The 24,747-nt window shown below is 40.4% G+C and overlaps 1 protein-coding gene across 1 annotated transcript in view; it reads right to left on the bottom strand.

The window, feature by feature from the left end:
- TOPAZ1 (testis and ovary specific TOPAZ 1) overlaps window positions 1-24,747 on the bottom strand; it is a 99,176-nt gene that overhangs the window by 508 nt on the left and 73,921 nt on the right. Inside the window, exons 15-19 of the mRNA XM_084618261.1 lie at window positions 18,569-18,669; window positions 17,551-17,716; window positions 16,404-16,568; window positions 9,540-9,743; window positions 6,461-6,644 (exon numbers count right to left, since the gene is read on the bottom strand). Of these exons, the coding sequence (XP_084474387.1) occupies window positions 6,461-6,644; window positions 9,540-9,743; window positions 16,404-16,568; window positions 17,551-17,716; window positions 18,569-18,669 (820 nt within the window). The remainder of the gene's footprint in view (window positions 1-6,460; window positions 6,645-9,539; window positions 9,744-16,403; window positions 16,569-17,550; window positions 17,717-18,568; window positions 18,670-24,747) is intronic.

Genomic DNA, 24,747 nt, shown 5'->3' with positions numbered 1-24,747 from the left:
GCTTTCAGGAGTTTAACATCTCAGTGACAAATGAGTCGCAAGCTTCCACAATAGCACACTCCATCAGGAGTTACTAGACTCTGGAGTGGGAGAATTAGAAACGAGTGGTAGAACATCTTAGGCACTGACCTGGCAAGAACTTGGCCATACCTGTGGCTATATTCACAGTACATAAAGTTAAAGGATGTGCTTAAGACCTTTCAGGATAGGGGAAACCTACAAGAAAAGTTACGGTAGTACAGACTTAAATCTGGCTATCTAGTTTGGGTTGTAAAGTTTTACACCACCAACTATAGTTTTTTAAAAAATGACTTGCTATGTCCCATGTCAGTAGCAGATTTTGTTCTACTTCTCAATAAATGGAGTTTCTGCTTAGGGGGCACGAACAAGCTGGAAACTGGATTGCTCCTTTTCCTTCTGCCTTAGGTAGCGCCACCTATGAGCAGATAAAAGACTGGCACTTTTCTTTCCTCAGCTAACAACCTGACATCACTAACCAAGGACTGATCAAGAGTTGAACTATTTATACAAGACAAACTACAAATACATATTAATAATTTAAGAATTTTAATAGAAAATCATAGTCCTAGAAAAGTGTTTAAGACTTCAACTGAATCCCAGAGGCAATAAACTTCTTAAGACACCCTGGGTAAAGAAGGATGTATCCTGGAAATAATCTGGTTGATGATTAATGGATAAAGATTGCCGGGGGAGGGCAGGAGGAAAAGCTCAGAAAAAAGTTATTCCTTTTCTTGTAACTGTTATTCTTCGAGATGTGTTGCATATGTCCATTGCATTAGATGTGGGCATGTCTCATGCAATGGTGCTGGAGAGTTTTCTCTAGCAATACCTGTAGGTGTAGCCACACCTGCGCCCTGATATTCCTAATACTCTGAGCCACATTATAAAGGTCAGAGCCACCCCTGCCCATCCTTCAGTTCCTTCACACTGGACTTTTAGATGATAGACTCTGATATATTGGGGAAGGAAGATGGATCATGCAATGGATGGAACTCATCTCAAAGACCAACAATTACCCAAGCACCTGCCAATGGGCGGGGAGAGGGGCTAGGAGTCTTATGGGAAGAGAGATGCTGAACTGCTTTCCTTAGATTCACATCTTCCCTTGATGCGATAGTCATTGCATAACGTCTAGCAAAGGTGTCGACTGAAGACTATGTTGCTGTTCTGCAGATGTCCCTGTTGTGGACATTTCCCACAAATGCCCTAGAGGCTAAGCATGTTCTGGCTGAATGTTCAGAGAGCTTTTCCACAGGCATGATGCCCTTAATCTTGTAGCACGACAATAAAGCTGATGATCCACCTGGACAGCTATGGTGCTGTTACAGGATGCCCTCATTCATTCCACATAGGAGAAAAGCTGGGAACAGACCCCAAAAAGCTTTGTTCTTTCCCGATAAAAAGCTAGTGCTTGGCCAACATCCAAAGTGTGGAGCTTTTGTTCATCTTTCTGAGCATGTGGCTTTGTAATGAAGACAGGTAAATACAGAGGTTAGTTGAGGTGGAAATCAGATACTATTTTGGAGAGAAACTTAAGGTTTGGCCTAAGCTTTACACTGTCTTCCTAAAAAACAGCATACAGAGGATCCATCACCAGAGCATGAAGTTCCCCTACTCTTTCTGCTGAGATGATGGCTATTAAGAAGGCCACATTAGCTGAAAGGGGTAACTGTGAGCAGGTTTGAATGGTTTAAAAGGGGGACCCCATTAAGACTGATAACATTAAGTTCAACTCTCACTGTGGATAGGATCCCTGATAGGTGGAAACAATCTTTCTAGGCCTTTAAGGGACCTGATGGTCATAGGGTTAGAGAATACAGTCCTACTTGTAACATAAGGGTATGCAGCCAGGTGCATTTTGCTAGAGCTGATTGCCAAACCTGACTCTTGAGGGTAACAAATAGCCTAAATTTATTTTATCAGAGGGGTAGCCGTGTTGGTTCTGTAAAAGTGGCAAAGAATCCTGTGGCATCTTATAGACTAACAGACGTATTGGAGGATAAGCTTTCGGGGGTGAATACCCACTTCTTTAGATGCATGTAGTGGAGATTTCCAGAGGCAAGTATAAATATGCAAGCAAGAATCAGGTTAGGGATAACGAGGTTAGTTCAATCAGGGAGGATGAGGCCCTCTTCTAGCAGTTGAGATGTGAACACCAAGGGAGGAGAAACTGCTTTTGTAGTTGGCTAGCCATTCACAGTCTTTGTTTAATCCTGAGCTGATGGTGTCAAACTTGCAAATGAACTGAAACTCAGCAGTTTCTCTTTGAAGTCTGGTCCTGAAGTTTTTTTTGCTGCGGATTGCTACCTTTAAATCTGCTATTGTATGTCCAGGGAGATTGAAGTGTTCTCCTACAGGTTTTTGTACATTGCCATTCCTAATATCTGATTTGTGTTCATTTATCCTTTTACGTAGGGACTGTCCAGTTTGGCCGATGTACATAGCAGAGGGGCATTGCTGGCAGATGATGGCGTATATTACATTGGCGGATGTGCAGGTGAATGAACCGGTGATGGTTTGGCTGATCTGGTTAGGTCTGCTATGTACATGTAGGTGTGATGCTCTGATGCTCCTATCACCAGCAGGAGAGTGAATTTGTGTGGGGGGGGTGGAGGGTGAGAAAACCTGGATTTGTGCTGGAAATGGCCCAACCTGATGATCACTTTAGATAAGCTATTACCAGCAGGACAGTGGGGTGGGAGGAGGTATTGTTTCATATTCTCTGTGTGTATATAAAGTCTGCTGCAGTTTCCACGGTATGCATCCGATGAAGTGAGCTGTAGCTCACGAAAGCTCATGCTCAAATAAATTGGTTAGTCTCTAAGGTGCCACAAGTACTCCTTTTCTTTTTGCGAATACAGACTAACACGGCTGTTACTCTGAAACTTCTTTTTATGTGCTGATGAGAGTGACCCCACCCCTTCCAGTCCAGGTACTGATACACTCGTACATCTTGATGGCAGAAACAGGCTGCTACTACCACCATGCATTTGGTGAAAACATTCAGCGTGGCTAACAGGCCAAACGAGAATTGTAAAACGGAGGTGGTGTTCTTCTGTGAACTTCAGAAATTTCCTGGGGCCAGGGTGGATTGCTACATGGAAATAAGCATTCCTCAAAGTTGAGGGCAGCATACCAATCTCCCAGATCTAGTGAAGGGATAATAGTTGTGAGGGAAACCATATGGAAGTAGCAGGAGTACAACCCCCTTCCCCAGTACTGAGTAGGTGTCTCAAAGAATGTAGAGTCTGCACTTTCTTGCTTTAGTAAATTCATGAGATGGATCCCTGAAGGGGGACAGGGAAGGTGTGAGAGAGACAAGAACTGCAGAGTATATCCTGATTCCGCCATGCTTATCACCTACTTATCTGAAGTGATGAACTACGACGCACTTAGGAAATGTGACAACCTGTTCCTGAAGGATGGGTGATTCTCTGGTATGCTGTCCTTGATGAAGGATTCTAACACTGCTTTGAGGCATGTGGATGCCTCCATTGCTGCTTGTGATTCTGCCTGTACTGATCTGCCTGTCTAGGCATTGTAATACTGCTGCCTCGGTGGAAATGGAGAACAAAACTTTGTTCTTTTCAGGGCTGGTGTGTACAGACTCAGTGATTTCAGCACTGCCTTTGAATCTTTTAGCATACTTAGAGCTTCATCAGTCTTTGAGGAAAATAAGGCACAACCCTCAAAGGGGAGATCTTCAATAGCTTGTTGTACTTTTTCAGGAATCCCTGATCACTGCAGTCACAATGAGCAGCACATGGTTACTACTGCCATTGCCATGACTCTTGCAGCTGAATCTGCAGCATCCAAGGAAGCCTGCAGTGCAGACCTTCTAGCCAGATAAACTTCCACAAGGAGAGACTGGAACTCACTCTGGGAGTTCTCTAGCAGCTTGTTAAGGAATTTGGCCAATTTATCCCAATTGGAATAATTACAATGGGCCAAAAGGGCTTGACTATTCACTATGCATAGTTGTAACCCTGCAGCTGAATAAATCTGCCAATAAACGTCCAATATTTTTTGTGTTTTTGTCTTTGGGATTTACTTTTGCTCTACCTGAGTGGTGTCTTTCATTTAATACCACCACTGCCAGGGAGCCCAACATGGGGTACTGATAAATCAGTTTATACCTTTATGAAGGAACTTGGTTTTTGCACTCCGCGCACTTTTCTGTCAGTGTGAGGGATGACAGAGTTTGGCATAAGGCTTTCATAGGCTACATAATTACCTCATTTATAGGGAGAGCAACCTTCCCTGATGTAGCTGGGTGCAAAATGTCTGAGTTTCTGGGGATTTTCCTCCACAACTTTTATTGGTATAAAATGATGGAGTTGGTATGGTAACGGAGGCTAGCTGCATCTAAACCAGGCACTCCATTCTCTCGATCTGCTCGTCAGGATTACTCCTATGTTGTTACTATGACGGGGCGATGTTCCCTGAAGAAAGTCCTGGATTCCCTGAAGTGGGAGATGTAGAAACCCTCTTCAGACTCTGAGGAATACTCTGAAGGCCAGGGTGGAGCAGTACCGGGTATTTTCATGGGAGATTGGGACAGTGCTCTATGAGGGATCTGCAGTACCAGAAGCAACATGAGGGGCTTCCTAGCCATCAGAGCAGAGCAGTTACTGTTGGTCTCAGGGCCAGCATCGAGATTGCTTGAAGTCATTGATGCTGTAGCAGATCCCAGTAATGTGGATTCCCATGTGCAACAGGCTTGGCAAGGCACTGTCTTAATCAATCAATCAACTAATCAATGAGAGTAATTCCAAGAGGCTCAGCAGATCCTTCCCAGCTGCGTATGTCTCTGTGATAGTCAGTGACAAAATGGGATTTTGCCCAGTTGTGAGCAGAAGTGAGGGTTCCAGTGTCTTCAATGAGGAAGGAGCTGGCCTTGACGGACCCAGCACAGGAAGTGGAATCAACGGCTCTGGTCTGGTCAAGCTGCTACTTGATTCTTGATGCTACTAGGATTCAGCACTGGGAAGCAGCAGGCCAAAGGGCGCACTCCATCTTTGGTATCAGAGTGGCTTGCCTCTATAGTTAAGAAGTCAAAACACTGAGGACTTAGAGGATATGGAAGTTGTCTGCTTCTCTAGCTTCAGAAGCTAAGGGTGCTCTAAGTGGTTGTGCCCTTTGAGGTCTGTCCAAACAAAGGGAATCTCCTTTTGTCTCTTTCCCCAGATAAGACATAGAGGGAGTTCCTCCCCAGATGGGGAGGAACTCCCTCTAGTTGACTGAGATGGTACAAATGGCAGACGAGGAGCAGCCTCCATGAGGATGTACCAGAGGTGCTGTTCCCTCTGCTTTAGTTCTTGTCTTGAAGCCCCAGCAAACTGTACTCCTGTCCCCGATGTGACCCTCACCCAAGCACTTCAGGCAGTGAGAGTGAGGGTTGCTCATGGGCATCAGTTGTAACACTTGGAGCAGGGTTAGAAGCCAGGGGACCTTGGCATAGGGTTCCCTTGGTACTGTGTGGAGCCTGGCATCCATGCACTATGGACAATCAGGGAAAGAAAAAAGGTCCGAGGACCCCAAAACAAGTTTCACTAACAATATAAACTAACTAAAAATGGCATGTTTGCTGAAGGAACGAACAGACAGCATGCTCCGACCACCAATCATGGACTGTAAGAGGGAACTGAAGGATGGGTGGGGTGGCTTCACCCTTTATATCCTTAGCTTGGCGCATGAGGAACACCAGGATATAGAGATGGACACCTCTGTGGGTACAACTAGGGAAAACTCTCTGGTACCAGCACACAAAATGCCCACATACCTACTATAATGGACATATGCAATTACTTGAAGAACAGACAAAGATTACTGGTCTTGGGAACAAAGTGAAGGTCTAAGTTAGCAAGAGTGGCAGTGGAGTCAGAGACAGAGGGAACAACTTTAGTTTTAACTAAAGAAGCAGAAGAATTGAGGAGAGGATATCATCTGTTTACAGGGGCTCTCCAAAGCTGTAACTAATGAAATATTCCAGACAGAGAAGGCCAAGGACAGAGGGTTGGGATATTCCGTAACAGAACAGACAAAGTGTTTCTTTGAAGACTGTTACTATGTTTTCTGATTCAACCATACATTTCTATATGCTTAAGTATAGGACAATGTTTTATATAATAACATCACAGAATCCTATTCTTTTTGAGAATACGGTGCATTGTTACTGTGCTGGACAATTTGGGAGGGTATCTAGTCTCCCTACTTGAATCTGAAATAATTTTTCTTTAAAGTTCTTCATGTACATATTTACTGCCCTCTGTAACCAGAGGAAAAAAAATGTTAATTTTTTAAAAAAAGGAATTTTCTTTTCTAAGCACAACAGCGAATTAAAATTAAACGCATGAGCAAACTTTTTCTCTTCCAGATATTATATCATCATACACTGAGAATCAGACATAAGAAAAGTACTAAAAATTGACCAACTAACCTTTTCAGTACTATTTGAAGTGTCTGACTGGTGGCACCCGGACTCTGAATATTACTAGCATTTGAAACTAGGAATATTTCAATGGCCAACAACATCTCAATCTCAGACATGTAAGAAGGAATCAGTAAAAGTTTGCGGTATAAATTTCCCTCTAGCGGTGGGTAGCAACCCAATGATAAAGCACCTGACAGTGGAAGCATAAATGCAAAAGTTAGGTTAACATTGAACTATTAGCTATTTTGAATGTGTGTGTGTAGCTTGAGATGCAGGGAAAAGCAAAAAAAAAAAACAAACCCTCACAACCCTAAGTATCTGAACAGACTTTTTGTTTACAATGATAGTAATTGAGATCTTTACTTTTCCAAAGCACTAAACTTTGAAGAAAGTAATTTCATACAGGAGTTTAATTCATTTTCTTCCCCAACACTAATTTTTAGTGCAAAATCCTGACCCCAACTGCACCTGCTATGCTTATCTATAAATAAATTGTGCCTGTGGAATTAATCTGCTTTCCCCCAAAATACCATGGATTCAGCATTTGTCACAGAATTCGCCACATACACAGCATTTTGTTTTGTTTCCCTGCTTTATGGGGATCAACTTGCAGTTGCCTCTTGCTTACTTGCTTCCCCACAAAGAGGATTTAATTGGATTACAGTGCACATTCCCTTCACTTTTTTGTGGAGCCAGACAAATGGAAGATCAGATATTCGTGGGGGAATTCTGTGCCACTGTGCAAGGCAGAATTTTGCGGAAATTCATGTGTTTTGTGCAGATGGGTTACAGTGCTGCCACTAGGGGCCACTGGACCCAGCACAGCCCCGTTCAAACATAGAAGACACTGCGGGGAGGGGGAGAGAGTAGAGAGTTCCTAGCAGCTTCAGTTCCCCATATGCCCGGAGGGAAGGAGAGAGCAGTGCGCAGGAAACGCCACACAAACTGGAGACTGAGCATCAGGCTGTTTTTCCCTCTGGATCCCTGGGCTCTGGGGTGCAGGTCTCTGGGCTGCTGGGGAATGGCTGGACTACTTTAGGGAGAGGTGCAGGTGTTTTTGGGTATGTCTGCATTGTTACAGACATATTTGCTGACAGGTATTTTGAAATAAATTACCAAAATAATTGAAACTGGAGTGATTATGTAGTGTTAGTTTGACAAATAAAATTTGAATTTTGAAATATTCTCTGCAGAATTTTTAATTTTTTGGCACAGAATTCCCCCAGGAGTAATCAGAGAGCTAGAGACTAGATTGCAGCTAGCGAGTGGGGAGAGGCAGAAGTACGGCATGCTAAGCTGGGCTGCTTGAAGAACAGCACAGCAGCTAAGGATTGGAGTGACAAGCTGCTGAAACCAGTTACAAGTTTCCTGCTACCATGGGGGAAGGAGGTTCTGAGACTAAGAACATAAGAACGGTCGTACTGGGTCAGACCATAGGTCCATCTAGCCCAGTATCCTGTCTTCCGACAGTGGCCAATGTCTGGTGCCCCAGAGGGAATGAACAGAACAGGTAATCAAGTGTTCCATCCCCTGTCGCCCATTCCAAGCTTCTGGCAAACACAGGCTAGGGACACCATCCCTGCTAATAGCCATTGATGGACCTAGCCTCCATGAATTTATCTAGTTCTTTTTTGAACCCTGTTATAGTCTTGGCCTTCACAACAAACTCTGGCAAAGCGTTCCACAGGTTAACTGTGCGTTGTGACGAGACAAGTAATGTGGCAGCAAAGAAGAGTGGAGTGTGCTGCCTGAGGGCATAATAAAAACCCTCATCTGCTGAACAATCCCCATAGAAAATCAACAAATTTTACACCAATGAGTATTTTCAGCTGAGCCATAACTGTGTGTCAGAAGCTGGGAACGAAGGATATTTCACAAAGACACATAAATTAATAGTGCAGGGCAATTTAGGAGTTTGTTGCCAGTTACAATTTGGTCCCATTTTGCCATGGAGTACAAGGGGCTCTCGTCCACAACATTTACCAACTGATATTTAATTGTAATTTTAAAATAAAGGTGTATTATATGTTAGAGCACAAAATAAGAAAATGGGATGTTACAATCGCCTTGTCATATATTGTTTTGAGTGTCACATTAATGAAAATTATAGGGGATCAAAGTTAAAGTTGTATGCTGAAGCATAACTTTCATGGGTGATTGAAATGAAGAGGGAATATGTGGAATAAGTAAAATGGATGCGTTCTTTAAATGTTCATTTTCAGAGCTTCAGATTTGTGATATTTTGTACTGAAAAAGAATTATTTTATGAAAATATATTTTCAGGGTGTTAGGTAGATTCCACTGATTCACAGTGTCAATCTTAACCGTTTTCTATTGAAGTTTTTCTTTACAATAAAATAATGCTCAACAATGAAGCAGACAGGATTATTTTCTTCTCTCCACCAAAGATGAGGCTGATAGTTCCATGATATACTCTGTCAGACTGATGCCTTTTAACTCTGTATAGACTGAACTGTATGAATTTCTGATTTTACATATGAACATTCTGTACTACGGAAAAACGTAAACACCTTTACTCTATTTAATTTTCTGAAGTCTCAGGGTTAACTCCTGGCTCCTCTTCTACACCACTCCAACTTTATGAAGTAGGCAGGAAGCTATTCTATCTGACTGGTTAGTAATTCCCCAGGTAAAGGGGAATTCCCAGCTGAATGTGTGCTCCACGCCACATCCTCTGGCCTTGGCATAGGTTTGTGGCTAGAGTACTGCTGTGCTCTGGTGATCCACAAGTGTCAGCATGACCCCTAAGGGCTGTTGTAGCCTGTGACACTTAGAGCTGCCATGAGGCTTCTTTAAGTTTCACTCTGTGACTGTCCTGTACCTCAGCGCCACCTTTGGGGACCTATACCCAGCCCAACACCAGGCACAGAAAAGTTGTCTATGGGGTCTGGCACTCAGTTTAGTGCGCTAAATGTCCAATGTTACTTTTCTAATTGATTTACCATAAAAATGTATTTGATTTCTAGTAGTAGTCTTACCCATTATTTCCGAAAATATTAAATTCTTATGAGTACAACTTATTCAATGATCATAAGCAGTGAATAAGATTTCAAGGGAAACTTACTTTTGTAATAGGTCCTGGCTTTAAGCCACAAACAGCTCCTTCCCAATGCTGCAATTAATCCTCTAATTAAAGTAAAATCAATGGGGATATTCTTTGACAGCATAAAGTCTGTTACAGAAGAAGATATACCAAGGCTCTTGCTCTCAATACAGGCATCTAGAAGTTTGTTAAAAAGAAGGCTGTACTGGGAGACATCTAGAGTGTCTGAAATGAAAAAATGTTAATTCCTGAAATTAGTCAAAAGCAATCCTAATTGCTGGATATGTTCCCAGTACTTCCTATAAACATACCAAAAGTTCAATCTCTTCAACCTTAAATCAGAGCAGGTGGTTTCAGAAACAAAATGGTGCAAATCAGAGTTAAATGCTTTATGATAATGATGCACTTTCCTCCCTGTTGGAAGGTCTCTTTGTGCAGATCCCAATGACACACATTTTGTTTACATTGGTTTAAAAAAGTGTTAATAGATCAAGTGATAATTAGTTTCAGTTTAAAATAATTTAATGCTGAAAGCAAAAAAATAAAATAAAATAAAAAAGCTTTTAAGATGACACTGAATTCTGATGATGTATTGAAAACTGATTCCTAAATACCATGTTATGTTAACATGCATTGAAGCAACACATTTTCACACTAAGCAATAATGCTATCATTACCAACACCAACTGTCTTTTCAGGGATATAAAATAATATTAAGGTCTGTAGAAAGGGTGTTTGAATCCTGTTAAGCAGTACAGGATCCCTAGATCAATTTTATCCTTCAGCAGAGACTTGAAGTACTGGGGGCTCTCCATGGGGTTCAAGAAAGGGAGAAGCAACTGGCAGAAGGCTTTGAGCATCAACGGTAATAGAGGAAGAACTCCCCTCCAATTCCTATGCCTTCTTGGCTTCAAATGAAGAAACCCCTGCTGTGCTTCTTGGACAGCATTAGGACCTGGTGGAAAGACTAGGGTAGGAATTATTCATCCAAAGGACTCTTCTCCTCCCCATTTCAGCCCAATATGCCTTGTTGGGCTCTTCAGCTTCCCAACCAGGGTGGATAAATATTAATGTTTAGCCCCCGACCCTCATCGGATTTTTTTTGATAAAATGCTTTTTGAGGAAAAAACCTCTCTAAAGATAGTTCTAATTAAGATGCATTATAGCTCAAAGATATCTCATCATGGAATAGGGATTACAAATTCTAATTCTATGGTATGAAACAATATATTTGTGTAACGTTTAAGAAAAGTTTTGTAAATGAGTTCCAATAGTTCACGGATTAGGGACCCAATCTTATGGAGTTCCAGGGGCTTCTGTTCAGATTATCTTTCTATCTACCCAATGGGACTCAGTGCTCAGTCTAGAAGATACCATCAGACATGCTTAGTTTTGCAGTTCTCAAACTGTGGATTTGTGTCTCCAAAGATAACATGCTTGTTAACAGCAAACATGTTGAAAGAAAGACAGAAAGAAAGTACCTCAACCTTATTGTCCCTTTACAAATGTGTGTACCCAGAGTCAATCCCTTACCTCTCTCTAAAAGTGCAAAATGTCAAAAAGTTCAATGAATAGAAGATTGTTGGGGGCAGAATAGATCTGGACAAGGAGAAGAAGTCTGGAGATAAATGTGAGAAGGGAGGGACAGGCAGTAGAAACAAAAGTGAAACTGTTTGAGCAGCATATTCCAGAAGTCTGGAGGTCTTTCTGAGTGTAGCCTTCATTGATTTGAGATCTACCATACCATTCTGTCACTAGAAGGGAAAACCTATAATGGCAGCAGGCTGTAAAAGAGACCCAGTTTGGGAATATTTTAATGAAGTTCCTCTACCTGTGGGTAAGATAGGCATGTGTGTAAAATGCAAACAGTGAAACAAAGAAACGCAAGGCCTGCTTGCCCAAATGAAACAATATAATGAGAAGTGTTCCTTCTCAGGTGGAAGCTGCGTTGAAGATGATGGAAGGAACATGTCTGAACATGCAGGATCTTCAGGTTGGTAAACTTTTTTATTTCATACTTCTTTCTTAAGGACTGCCTGTCTTCCTTCTGGACTATTCTTGAATTCTCATGTTTGAGCAAAAAATATAGTTGTTACTCTATGGTACTATCATTTTAGATGCAGTTGTGATAAAAAGATAAATAGCTGAAATAGGCAGATCTTCCTTTTACAATTTCACCTTTAAAGTAGTACTGAGTGTCAGTGAATGCAATGAGTAATACTAAACGAGCAGTACAGTAATAGTAATTAAATAACTGCATTGACTTATTTTGTTTAGGAGAATCCATCCTCAACATGCAGGATTCTGAAGACTATCCACCTTCAAGATCACCATCATCTTCTATAGTTTTAGAGTTTTCTGCTGATGATAGTGTTTCAGTCACATCATGTATGTCACATAGCCACAGTGTATCATCTGTAGCAAAAGGAAAAAAAAACTCCATCACCCAGAAACAACCATAGAGAAGTTTGTGATAAGAACCAGTAGATGACAAAAAGAGGTAATTGATGAAAAAATTGCTCCGTTTATGCAACAAACTCTCCTTTCCGTATGATTGAGAATCCACACTTCATTAACATGATTCAGTCATTAAGACCAGGATACAGGCCACCCAACAGAGCAGACGTCACAGGCAAATTGCTGGATAAAGTGTATGAAAGAGAAATTGAACAGTGTGCAAAAGGTCTAGAGGGTGAAATTGTTAACCTGAGTCTTGATATGTGGAACAATGTCCACAATGATCCTACTGTATGTGCTTATGTGACAACAGAAGAAGGGAATGTCTTCCTTACTGATACATCAGGAAATGCACACACAGCAGAATATTTACAAGAAGTAGCAGTAAAAGCCATAACAAACTGTGAAAAAAAAATTCAGATGTCTAGTACGCAGCTTGGTCACAGGCAATGCTGCAAACGTATCCAAGATGAGAAGAAATTTAGGAGAGAGTAAAGAGAGTCCCAAGCTTGTAACGTACGGTTGCAGTGCTCATTTGATGCACCTCCTAGCCAAAGACTTCAGTGTTCCAGAAATAAAGGCTAATGTTGAAATTGCAAAATACTTCCGTAACAACCACTTTGCAGCAGCTGCTCTGAAAAAACTGTGAGGAACCAAGCTAACTCTCCCATAAGATGTGCGATGGAACTCAGTAGTGGACTGTTTTGAGCACTATATCAAGAACTGGCCGAATCCGATGACAGTTTGTGAACAAAATCGTGAAAAAACAGATGCCATGGTCACAGCCAAAGTTCTCAACATTGGGCTTAAGAGAAATGGTGAACACATGCTGAGTACCCTGAAGCCTATTTCTGTAGCCTTGAACAAAATGCAGGGAAATAGCTCTTTTATTGCTGACACTGTTGAAATTTGGAAGGAACTGAGTGAGATCTTAAAAAGAGGAATATGCAATGACAGAGTTAAATTACAAGCATTAAAAAAACGAATGGGACAAGCACTATCTCCAGCTCATTTTCTTGCAAATATTCTCAGTACTCGGTACTAGGGTCAAACCTTAACTGCTGAAGAAGAGGAGCTGGCTATGTCATGGACATCCAGCAATCATCCCTCCATAATGCCAACTATAATAAACTTCAGCGCTAAGGGTGAACCATTCCAGTATTCTTGCTAGCACATTAAAAAAAGTATGGATTGCATGAATGGACTATAAGATGGATAGAAAGCTGGCTAGATTGTCGGGCTCAACAGGTAGTGATCAACAGCTCAATGTCTATTAATGTCTAATGATATTGGCAGCCAGTATCAAGCAGAGTGCCCCAGGGGTCGGTCTTGGGGCTGGTTTTGTTCAACATCTTTATTAATGATCTGGCCAATGGGATAGACTGCACCCTCAGCAAGTTCGCGGATGACACTGAGCTGGGGGGAGAGGCAGATACGCTGGAGGGTAGCGAGAGGGTCCAGAGTGACCTAGACAAATTGGAGGATTTGGTCAAAAGAAATCTGATGAGGTCAACAAGGACAAGTGCAGAGTCCTGCACTTATGACGGAAGAATCCCATGTACTGCTACAGGCTGGGGACCGAGTGGTTAAGCAGCAGTTCTGCAGAAAAGGACCTGGGGATTACAGTGGATGAGAAGCTGGATATGAGTCAGCAGTGTGCCCTTGTTGCCAAAAACGCTAATGGCATATTGGGCTGCAATGGAGGGACGTGATTATTTGGCACTAGTGAGGCCACATCTGGAGTACTGCATCCAGTTTTGGGCCCCCCACTACAAAAAGGATGTGGACAAATTGGAGAGAGTCCAGTGGAAGGCAACAAAAATGATCAGGGGGCTCGGGCACATGGCTTACGAGGAGACGCTGAGGGAACTGGGCTTGTTTAGTCTGCAGAAGAGAAGAGGGAGGGGGAATTTGATAGCAGCCTTCAACTACCTGAAGGGGGATTCCAAAGAGGATGGAGCTCGGCTGTTCTCAGTGGTGGCAGATGACAAAACAAGGAGCAATGGTCTCAAGTTGCAGTAGGGGAGGTCTAGGTTGGATATTAGGAAAAACTATTTCACTAGGAGGGTGGTGAAGCACTGGAATGAATTATCGAGGGAGGTGGTGGAATCTCCATCCTCAGAGGTTTTTAAGGCCCGGCTTGACAAGGCCTTGGCTCGGATGATTTAGTTGGGGTTGGTCCTGCTTTGAGCAGGGGGTTGGACTAGATGACCTCCTGAAGTCTCTTCCAACCCTAATCCTCTGATTCTCTATGAAAGGCCTTGCTCTGAAGCACTTCGTCTCTAAATCGACAATAAGCAGTAAAAGCATGGTATGGAGAAATACAAGTAACCTTTGGCATATTATTGGGCCCACGATTTGTTTGATTTTTTTCCCAATCAAAATAAATGTTGTCCAGTTCTTTAGGCTCCAGTTCAGCAAGGGAGCTGAAGCTCATGCTTAACTTTAAGCACATGAGTAGTTCTATTGATGGGGGATGGACTAGATGACCTCCTGAGGTCTCTTCCAACTCCAATCTTCTGTAATTCAAAAAATACGTTTGCTGATGATGTTTTAAAGAAAGTCACACCAGTGAACTGGTGGAAGTCACTTACGCACTTGGATTCAGAGACTGTTGAAGTGATAATCTCACTTTTAACAGCAGTAGCTTCTTTTGCTGGTGTGAAAAGAATATTTTCTTCCTTTGGAAGAATTCATTCCAAATTGAGAAATGGTTGGGGACCTAAAGAAGCAGGAAAGCTTGTTTTTCTTTTCCAGATTATGAACAAACAGGAAAATGAAGATGAAGACGACTGAGTTAGCTGCAGAAGACAATATTTTAAGTTTCTCACGTTGACCTGGCTGACATAGTTGATTTAATTTTTTTTAAAAATATTTCATTTAACTATTTTAGTTAAAAACTATTTTAACAAAAACAAACCTGATTTTAAAAAACTTGAATGTTTAACTAAATTTAAAAATTCATATGCTTGTTTTGTTAAAATATTATATGTTTGCTGTTGAAGATAAAAATCCAGAATACATAACACTGTTGTTTTAGTTAAATAAAACTATTTAAATGTCTGTCTGGTGATGTTCTCCTCCTAATACAGCATGGCAAGAAAATCCTCCAAATATTAATGATTAACCGGTTGAATTGGAGATAGTTCACATCCCAATGACTTCATAAATATCTGCTTCAATTACCTTTGGTAAATGAAATAACCAAACAATCATTCATTTTCAGATACAGCTGTAAAACTAATCTGAAAAGTTTTCAAAATAAATCGCTTAAAAAATGTAGTGTCGACCTTCTACAAATGAAACGTCCATCTATCTCTGAGTTGTGAAGAATATGTATTAAGGTTATAACAACCAACAAGAATGCACTTTTATGTAGAAATCCATGATTAAATCGAGTCTTCCTGACTAGTGATTTAAATCAAATCCACCTTGCTCCCAATAATCACAGTTAGAATGGCCAGCCTTGGGGGGGAGGGTGTTGAAAGGTCAGGTAAAGGTAGGAGGCTTCATTCCCCAGGATCACTGAATGGGGCTCAAAAACAGTAGGATAATGATAAGGAAGATGATGTAAGATTTCTTAATTCCTGTCTATCGGGGTAGAGAATAGGAGAAGACAGATAGGGAGTGAAGAATCCCTTTCTTACAACCCACTACGCTGCCTCCTATTGCTCCCCAGTACATGTGGGTGTGCTGAGAAATGAAGATTCCCTTCCTCACTCCCCCAACAATCACTTATAGGCTATTGAGCTCCTTGGTGGATGCCACAGATATTTGAGGCTTGTAAATCTAAACAGGCGTGTCAGCTGAATAAGCTTTGCTGTGATGAGGTGAAAGTGGAAGGGGGACTGGGAAATGATCACCTTTCCCTAGATGCTATTCAAGGAGTAGTCAAACAGTAGATCTTCATCCCCCACTTGGAGAGCAGCTGGGAACAGGAAAGCCAAGGGAGCAGGATGACAGGGGAAGTGGGGAAGGGTGTTTTCAGGATGCAGTGGGTCCGGGGGAGCTGTAGGTAGTGATAATAGGATGGTTACTAATGTGATATCTATCCATCTTAGAATGTCCCTATTCCATCCCACTTAATAGACTGCCTAAAATCCTTAGGAGATATACAGGAATGGTGCTCCATTTTCATGGACCTCAGGAAATTGGGACTGGCTAAGAATATGGGGGAAGTAGGGGATGGATATGATAACCCAGCTTGCAGTTATTTTTGTTTGGATTATAGATTTAAGTATAGTTATCTATGTTATTTTTTGAATTATCATGTCTCCTCTAAGAAATAAGAGTTCTAAATCTGCACTGCTCTGCAACACATCTTAAAAAACTGAACCAGAAAATCAGATAGGATAGAAACCATGTTTAGTAGTACCAGATTGTCATCTTTTAATTTGTTGGCTCTTCACACTAACTTTTCTTACTTACCACAACAACTTTGGAAACCTGGTAGATTCTGCAAAACTTCAAATGCTTGTCTACATAGATTCTTGGTCAAATATTCACATGCAATTGCACACAGAAGGTTGTGTCGATTGAGGACATCCATTCTATCACAGGGCCACAATGGTGTATTTATTATCCATTCTGACTCTGAAGTGAAGACAATAGAATTGTTTTGAACTAAAACTGGGAATAATAAATAATAGACTGTGAAACCCATACTGAATACTGACATGGAAGAGGAGTTTCAAAACTTCACAGAAAAATGCACCATTTAAATTACCAGGTTTTTGTTAAAAACAAATAACAGTTTCTCACAAATTTGATTTTTAAGATTATTCCTTTAATCTAGGGTAAAGCCACATGAAATTGGCTCTTTTCAATAGCTTGCCTCTTTTAAAGAGTCATAACATTCTTCTATCAAGAATTATGTGAAATACCAAATTTTGGATCCCCACTTTCTCTATTGCCTCACCACATCCTTGTTCTCTTTGACTTCTGTGCATTGTCTTTTCTTTCAGGCCCAGGCCAGTACGCATGCCAAAAGTGCAATGATTACAGATTGTTTTATGGTAAAGTATGAAATAGAGTACAATATTCCAATTTTAGTTTCATTACACACAGTTAGCACTATGCTTCTGGACCAGAACATGTCACTAATGTGGCTCTTGAAAACTTTTGGTGCTAAACATCATTTTGGTGTCCATTGGGCGAAAGGAGACAGTTTAAAGGTCAGAGTGGACCGCAAACAGGCAGGTTATCTGTCTTTTTCCAATATAGTGGCATGGGTTTGTTTTTTTTATTAAAAAAAACCCCCACGTATGGTCATTTTTAACTGAGTTTAGTCTCCTATAAAAGATATTTCTGAAAATAATTCCCATTTTTATTAAGATTTAATAAGCATAATATTTCTTATATTATCAAGAATAGTATTATCATTTAAGGCAGTCACATTTCCTTTTAGTGCTCTCAATATTAGTGTATTTTCTATAATCTAACATGTGGAACAGACTATAATCTTGAACTCAAATATTTCACAAAGAGAACGATTTAAAAACAAGCAAGTTATGTTTTACCAGTATATTATATATGAGTTTAACTACAAAACTTGACTCTGAAAAAATAACATTACCTCTCAATACCCATGTTGCTCCATCCAGACTTCCACTTTTAAGAAAGATTTCTGCAGAAGCATTAACAATTTGGCATCTTGATGCTAACCTCTCTGGACCAATAAGTCCTTTCAAGCTTGTGAAATGAATCTGCAGTTCATGTAGTTTATCCAAAACCTTCCTGCCCTAAAGCAAGAGAGAAAAAAAGCAGAGGTACAAATGGACGTAGCGAATACATAATATTCCATAATTAAGCTAAGTGTAGCAACACTAGCCAACTGTTCAGATTCTAGGACCAGGTTTATATTAAAAAGATCAATTTTAATGTGTATTAAAATATGTATGTTTTAAATTTTAAAACAGAACTTTTTTCATCTTTTCAAATTGTTTAATAGATAATCTTACAGAGATAGTCTGAATTGTGATTCTACTCTGAAAAGTGACTATGCAAAAAGCATACCTCTTATTGACACTATCTGTTACACTTTGTGTAATTCAGTCATATTTGCTTACTTGATTAAACTAAAATAAGTTTTTACTTCTTTTTACTTCAGGTAGCACTACAAACTGGATTTTGTTCCTTTTTGTATATCAATAACAGAACTATTTACTAAGGTGTATCAATTGCTCCTGTGCAAACCTGCTAAAGAGTTGAATTGCACAGTAGTCATTCCAGCCATAATTTGGCCTGCAGAATCTTTATTTAAGGTGGTGATGTGCAAAGAGATAGCCCAGCTTGATTCTTGCATCCCTGCTGAGTTTGCAGATCTTGAGGTTAGGAAAAAACATGTTTTTATTTCTGCATACATAATATGGGACTCAGAGGCAACAAGTAGACAATTGTAGAGTCACTTTTCGAAGTAGAATGTCAACTAAGATGATCTTTTTGAAGGTGTATCTTTAAGTCAATTAAGTAGGATTGACAACAAATATTTTCTTTTTCATATTAACCTTTTCAGTTAGAGAAACCCTGGTGTTTAAAATTTAAAAAGAATTGGCACAGTCTCCCCATCAAATTATTATAACCCAGTAAAATACCTTTGACCATTGCTGTACTGTGTGATAAGAATACATTACACTGATCCCAGTCCTTCCCAGGAAATCTTTGTCTGCTTCATTATGTTGTGGATTTTTGATAACTGGGTGGAAAAAAAAGATTGATGACTGCTATTTTCAAATCCTGGCATAGGACTTTTTTTTTTTTTTATGTACGCTAAGTCTAAAGAAAATATATGTTCTGAAAAGAACCTATTTCTCAAGTATATAAGATACATTTTTTGAACACATGGCACTGGGCACAAGTATTTCTTGTTATATCTTAATACAAAAGTTAAGGTAATTAATCCATTAACATTTTCGTTCAAAGTACATCACTTTATTCCCTCACCCATGACAATAAGATGCCTGAATAAGTGATGACAATACAGAACAAGTTTTTGTTTTTAAAGTGAATTCTGGGACTCTGAAAGCTTACCAAAATGGCCTTACTGGGGAACAAAGTCCAGACACAGAACTGGTATAGAATGGGTGTTAGTATGGCAAACTTCTCCATACTATGCTACCAATCTGCCTCAACTTCATTATGGATGTAAGCCTCTAGGGCAGAAAAGGTAGTTCAGGCTCCCAACTGTAATAGTGATTTTGTGATATGAAAGTGTGAATTGGACTAAGACCACAATCATATAATTGATTCATATAATTTGAGTCAAATAGCCATCAGATGGTAATTTTTGGTTAGTAACAGTCCAGGCTAGATTTGAACCAATAACCTACAAAGACAAAAGGCTTACTGCTATCCTACTGTCAACACCCTGAGCTATCCAGTTTTCCAGAATGGAAGTTCTGATAGGAACAGTGCTATGAACAGGTAAGAGAATAGGTGAAAAGGACTAAGGGCTTGTCTACATTACCCGCAGAATCGACAGGCAGCAATTGATCCAGCGGGGGTTGACTTATCGCATCTAGTCTAGACATGATAAATCGACCACCGAGCGCTCTCCCATCAACTCTGGTACTCCACTAGAGCGAGAGGTGGAGGCGGAGTCAACAGGGGAGCGTCAGCTGTCGACCCACTGCGGTGAGTAGATCTGAGTACGTCTACTTCATCTACGTTATTCACGTAGCCCTTAAGGGCTATTCCTTTAGCCCTTAAAGGATTAAACAATTCTGAAAATCCAAAAATGAAGTTAAACTAATTGCTATGTAATCTTGTTAAACAAATGTGTGTACAGGCACAAACAAATATATCTAGTAGAATTTTCAGTTTTAAAAGGAAGGATCTTTTTCAAATAATCCAGAATATTTAAATTACCATTACTGAATCCCTTGTTGTCAGGAATCAAATTTTTGACTTAATTTATCATCTGCAAAGACAATATGGAAGAACAAGGAGTACTTGTGGTACCTTAGAGACTAACAAATGTATTTGAGCATAAATTTGTTAGTCTCTAAGGTGCCACAAGTACTCCTTGTTCTTTCTGCTGATACAGACTAACATGGCTACCATTCTGAAAGACAATATGGGGAACTGTTACCACGAAAAAATAATTTAGTTGAGGAAAAAACATTTTTTCAGCTTAGTGAATTTTGAGATGAACTAAAATTTTTTTTAAAAAAAATAAGACGTTTAAGTTTCCAAACCAATAAAAGAATGTTTGTGTAAACAACTTACAAATAAATATTTTAAAGATTTTTGCAAGGTTTTTACCTGCAAAGATCTGAGGTCAGAAACGTGTGCTTTAACTTGCTGCTGTTGATAATAAGCAAAAACGAAGATTACACACCTGTAAAAGGAGTTCTTCAAGATGTACTCTGCATTTTTGTACTCCTGGGATACTCCAACCAATGCAGCCTGAACAGTAAAGCTCTAGCTAGCAGTAGCTGTTGGAACACTCATGCACTTCCATCACCTCCTCCCTCAATGAATAAATGTTTCAGGGCAAAGCTATAAAGGGGTGTGGCACTCCAGCCACCTCAGTTTCTTCCCCTAGGACAGGACTTTGAGGTAGGGGAGAAAATCCCATGAGTGTGAATACGCAGAGTCCATTTTGAAGAACACTGGTTACAGGTAAGTAATCTTCATTTCTCCTTTGAATGTTTTTTGCATATTCCCACTCATGGGATAGATTAAAAAGCAGTACTCTGATCTAGGATTTTGGAACCACAGAATTCAACTTGAACAAGGACCATAGAACTGGCTTGCCAAATTTTGCATCAGACCTAGATTCCAAATCTAACAAGTGGTGTTTAGTAAAAATGTGTACTGAACTCCACGTTGCTGTTCTATATATCTCTATTAGAGGAATGTATCTAAAAAAAGCCACAGAAGCTGCTTTCAATCTAGTACAATGTGTTTTAATTCCCTGTGGAAGAGACAAACCCATCAATCTATAAGCTTCGTAAATACATAATTAACCATCCTGAGAGCCTTTGAAAAAGAAACAACTTTATCCTTGTTTATTGCATACAAAAAGAGGAATTTCAGAGATTGTCTTAATTGTCTATTTCTCTCTAAATAAAAGGCTGAAGTCCTTTTAACATCTAGGATATGTAATTTAGCTTCCCCATCCTGAGCATGAGGCTTGGGAAAGAATACTGGTAAAATTATAGACTGATTTATATGAAAATCAAAGACCATCTTTAGTAAAAATCTTGAGTGTGTACGTAAAATTATCTTTATGAAGAACAATAAATGGTGGATTAGCCAGTAAGGCATGTAATTCATTTATGTGTTTTCTGAAGTGATAGCTATCAAAAAACACTGTCTTAATAGACAGGTGGAACAATGTACAGTTTTCCCAAAGGTTCAAAGGGAGGTTTCATCAGTTGTGAAAGCACTGTGTTCAAATCCCAAGATCGCATAGGGTCTCTTATTGAAGGATATACATTAGTAAGACCTTCTAAGAATCTTATAGCTCTTTCATGAGTAAAAAATTATTTATTTTCCACAGCTACATGGTATGTTGATATGGCTGAAAGGTCAATCTTCATGGAAGAGAGTGAGAAACCCACTCTCTTAAAATATAATACATATTCTAATATATAATTAGTGAGTGCTGTATATAGCTCTATATCATACATGGAAATCCACAGTAAAAATCTTTTCCATTTATGACTATAAAACATTTTCATTTGGACTCTTTTCTTGAATTTATCAGTACATTTTACACCTTTAACAAATAAGACTTTTCTATCAATCCCAGAGTTTTATTCCCCGGGCCGTTAGAGACACACACTGACGATCTGGGAGATAACACAACAAGAAGGGATGGTCTAACAAATCTGGTACAATGGCAAAAGTTCAATTAACCCTTTGGACAGGCAAATTAAGCCCAGGTATCACTGTTGTGTGGCTCATGCTGGTGCTACTAAAATTACTCTGGCTTTGTCTTATTCTGTTTATTACTCTTTAAATGAAGAAAAATGGGGAAACACATACATTACTCCTTGACCCCAATTTATCAGGAATGCATCTGACACTGCTCTCAAACAAAATCCGATGCAAAAAAGATTACAGGATTCCTCCACAATGTGAAAAGGTGTGTTACTATTTTGTTCTTCCATTCTTGTATTTGAGAAGTCAACCTACTTAGATGACTTGTAGGGTATTTTGTTCCCCAGAAACATGAATGGCTATTGGGTGAATGTCTTATTATATACACCAATACCAAAGATACCTTGCCACTATGCACAATTGCAGGGAATGAGCCCTGCCTTGTTTGTTTAGATAATTTAATGCTGTCATACTCTGTCACCACCTGCACTCCCCTGGTGTTTGACCTCAAGCAGAAATGACTTTAGAGCCAACATGATTGCTCTCAGTTCTAAGATACTGACATGTTCCTTTGGTGACCAGTGAGCTCGGACTAAAGAGCGTTGTTTAAATGGGCCTGCCATCCCAGAGTAGACGCACTGGAAGTAGAGGCAATCAAGGTAAAGCAGCTTATGTCGTCCTAACTATGTGAGCCTACATATTACAGCGTTCCCCCTGCTGCTGTAACGTGCCCACTCTGCCAACCTAGTAAATCCACCTCGACGAGAGGCTTAAGGCTTATGACTACGTAGTTTGGGCGACACAATGTTTGTACAGACCATAGGCTGCAGCACCCACGGGGAAAAATTAGTGGGTGCTCTGCACCCACTGGCAGCCAAGCTCTTCCCACCCCCACCTCCTCCCTCGAGCACGCCGCGTCCCTGCTCCTCCCCCTCCCAATGCTTCCCGTCTGCTGCCTAACAGCTGTTTGGCGGCGCTTAGGACTTTCCACGAGCGAGGGTGAGGAGTGGAGACGCGGTGTGCTTGGAGGAGGAGGCAGTAAAGAGGCAGGGCAGGGGTGGGGACTTGTGGGAAGCTAGTGGAATTGAGGCAGGGTGAGGGTGGAATTGGGGCGGGGCCAGGGGTTGAGCACCCATCGGGCAAAGGTGAAGTCGACGCCTATGGCACAGACACTGTGTTGCTTGCATCACCTGTTGGCTGGAGCTGTGAAATGGACTTCTTGACAAGAATGCCACTTTCACTGCTGGTAGGGTCCCTGTTTTGAAATTGAGGGAGGAAGGGGAGGGGAGGGAGGGTGTTCCAGCTGTAAGCTCCAGCAGAGCTGACAACTGGAGCCCAGCTGCCGTCAGGGCTCTCAGCTCCCTGCCCCACACAGAGCTCGCAGCCCCCCACCTTAGCTCTCAAGTTTGTGCAAATATTCCTGGTGAGGACGCACACCACAGACAGAAGGAGGGTATGTGGAAATGAAAAATCACAGTAATTACTGCAGTGGCTGTAAATCAGCCTAACATAGGTCAACTGAATTGTGTAGTGTAGACATGGCCTAAGTACCACTGATGGCAGAGAGGGAGAGACTGAAAGATATACCCTTCATTACAGTTAGAGCACATGTCCACAACATCAGTGTTGTCAACACCTGCTGTGGAATTACTAATCTGCCATGCTTGTTGTCTAAGCCTGTTTTGTAATTTCTCACTAGCCAGTGTTGCAGGTCAGTCATCCAAAGTATGGCATCACTGATGTGGTTGATGCTAAGAGACCTAGTGAACCAGAAAAAAGGAGTATTGACTGTTATGGGGACTTCAGAAGGAGATGTATAAACTATTTCATTTTCATAAAGCTTTCTTCTGGGAGAAGGCTTTTGCTGAAGGCAAGTCTGATTAAGGCCCTATGAAAAGGAGCCTTTGAGTAGGATTTAGGAATGATTTTTCCCAATCTATGCATAATCCCAGGTTTGGAAAAAGTAAACATATTTGTTCCACACATAGCAAGACTTCTTACTTCAACAACGCTTTTATTAAGCCGTCATCTAAGTAAGGATATACATAAATTCCATTCCTTTAGATATGCTGCCACTACAGAAATACATTTCGTAAACATCCTTGGAGCTGTGGATAAACCAAAGGGAAGAACCCTGTACTGAAAATGGTACCCTTCTACCACGAAGCACAGGTATTTTCAATTACATGGTTTTATTAAAATATAGGAATATGCATGTTTTAATCCAGAGCTGCAAACCAATCCTGAAGGGAAAGATAAGGGATCCTAGAAATTAGAGATAACATGCAGAAACAAAACTTTGTATATAGATGTTTAATTTTCTGAGATCCAAAATGGGATGAAGGTGCCCATCTTTTTTCAGAATTAGAAAATAGCGTAAATAAAAACTCCGCTCTTTGTGTCCGAAAGGCACGGTTTCTAACGCACCCAACTGTAATAGAGACTGAATACTTTTCTGAGCAAACTGAGTTGAACCTGATCCTCAATCAAGGAAGGAAGTGGTAGTTTTTTGGGAAGGAGAGTTATGAATTGTGTTGAATTCCAATTTGCAATAATTTCCAGAATTCACCCGTTGATGCTATTAATTTCCACTCATGGTGAAAACAGGACAAATGTTCCCCAAAGAGAGAGGTAAAAGAGTGTAACAGGATTAACTTGTGGCTGGGTCTCTTGCCAAATCTGAAACCTTGCAGGAGTTGCAGAAGATGAAGTCAAAAATTTCCCTTTATTATTACAAGGTTTAAACTCTCTCTTCTTCAATCGCTGATGTTGACAAGAATAATATTGAAGACTGGTGGTAATAATTCCTTCTTTGACAGGGGTAAGGAATTGATGAAGAATATAATGGGTATTGCCTTTGGTATCTGAATCGTGGAACCAAAGATGATCTTTATGTCATATTAAAGAAATCTAAAGATTTAGCTGACCTCACATTCTTCATTTT

Source organism: Lepidochelys olivacea (assembly GCF_965140295.1).
Source record: "Lepidochelys olivacea isolate rLepOli2 genome assembly, chromosome: 2".
Lineage (NCBI taxonomy): Eukaryota > Metazoa > Chordata > Testudines > Cheloniidae > Lepidochelys > Lepidochelys olivacea.
This window is presented reverse-complemented; position numbering and strand designations above follow the sequence as displayed.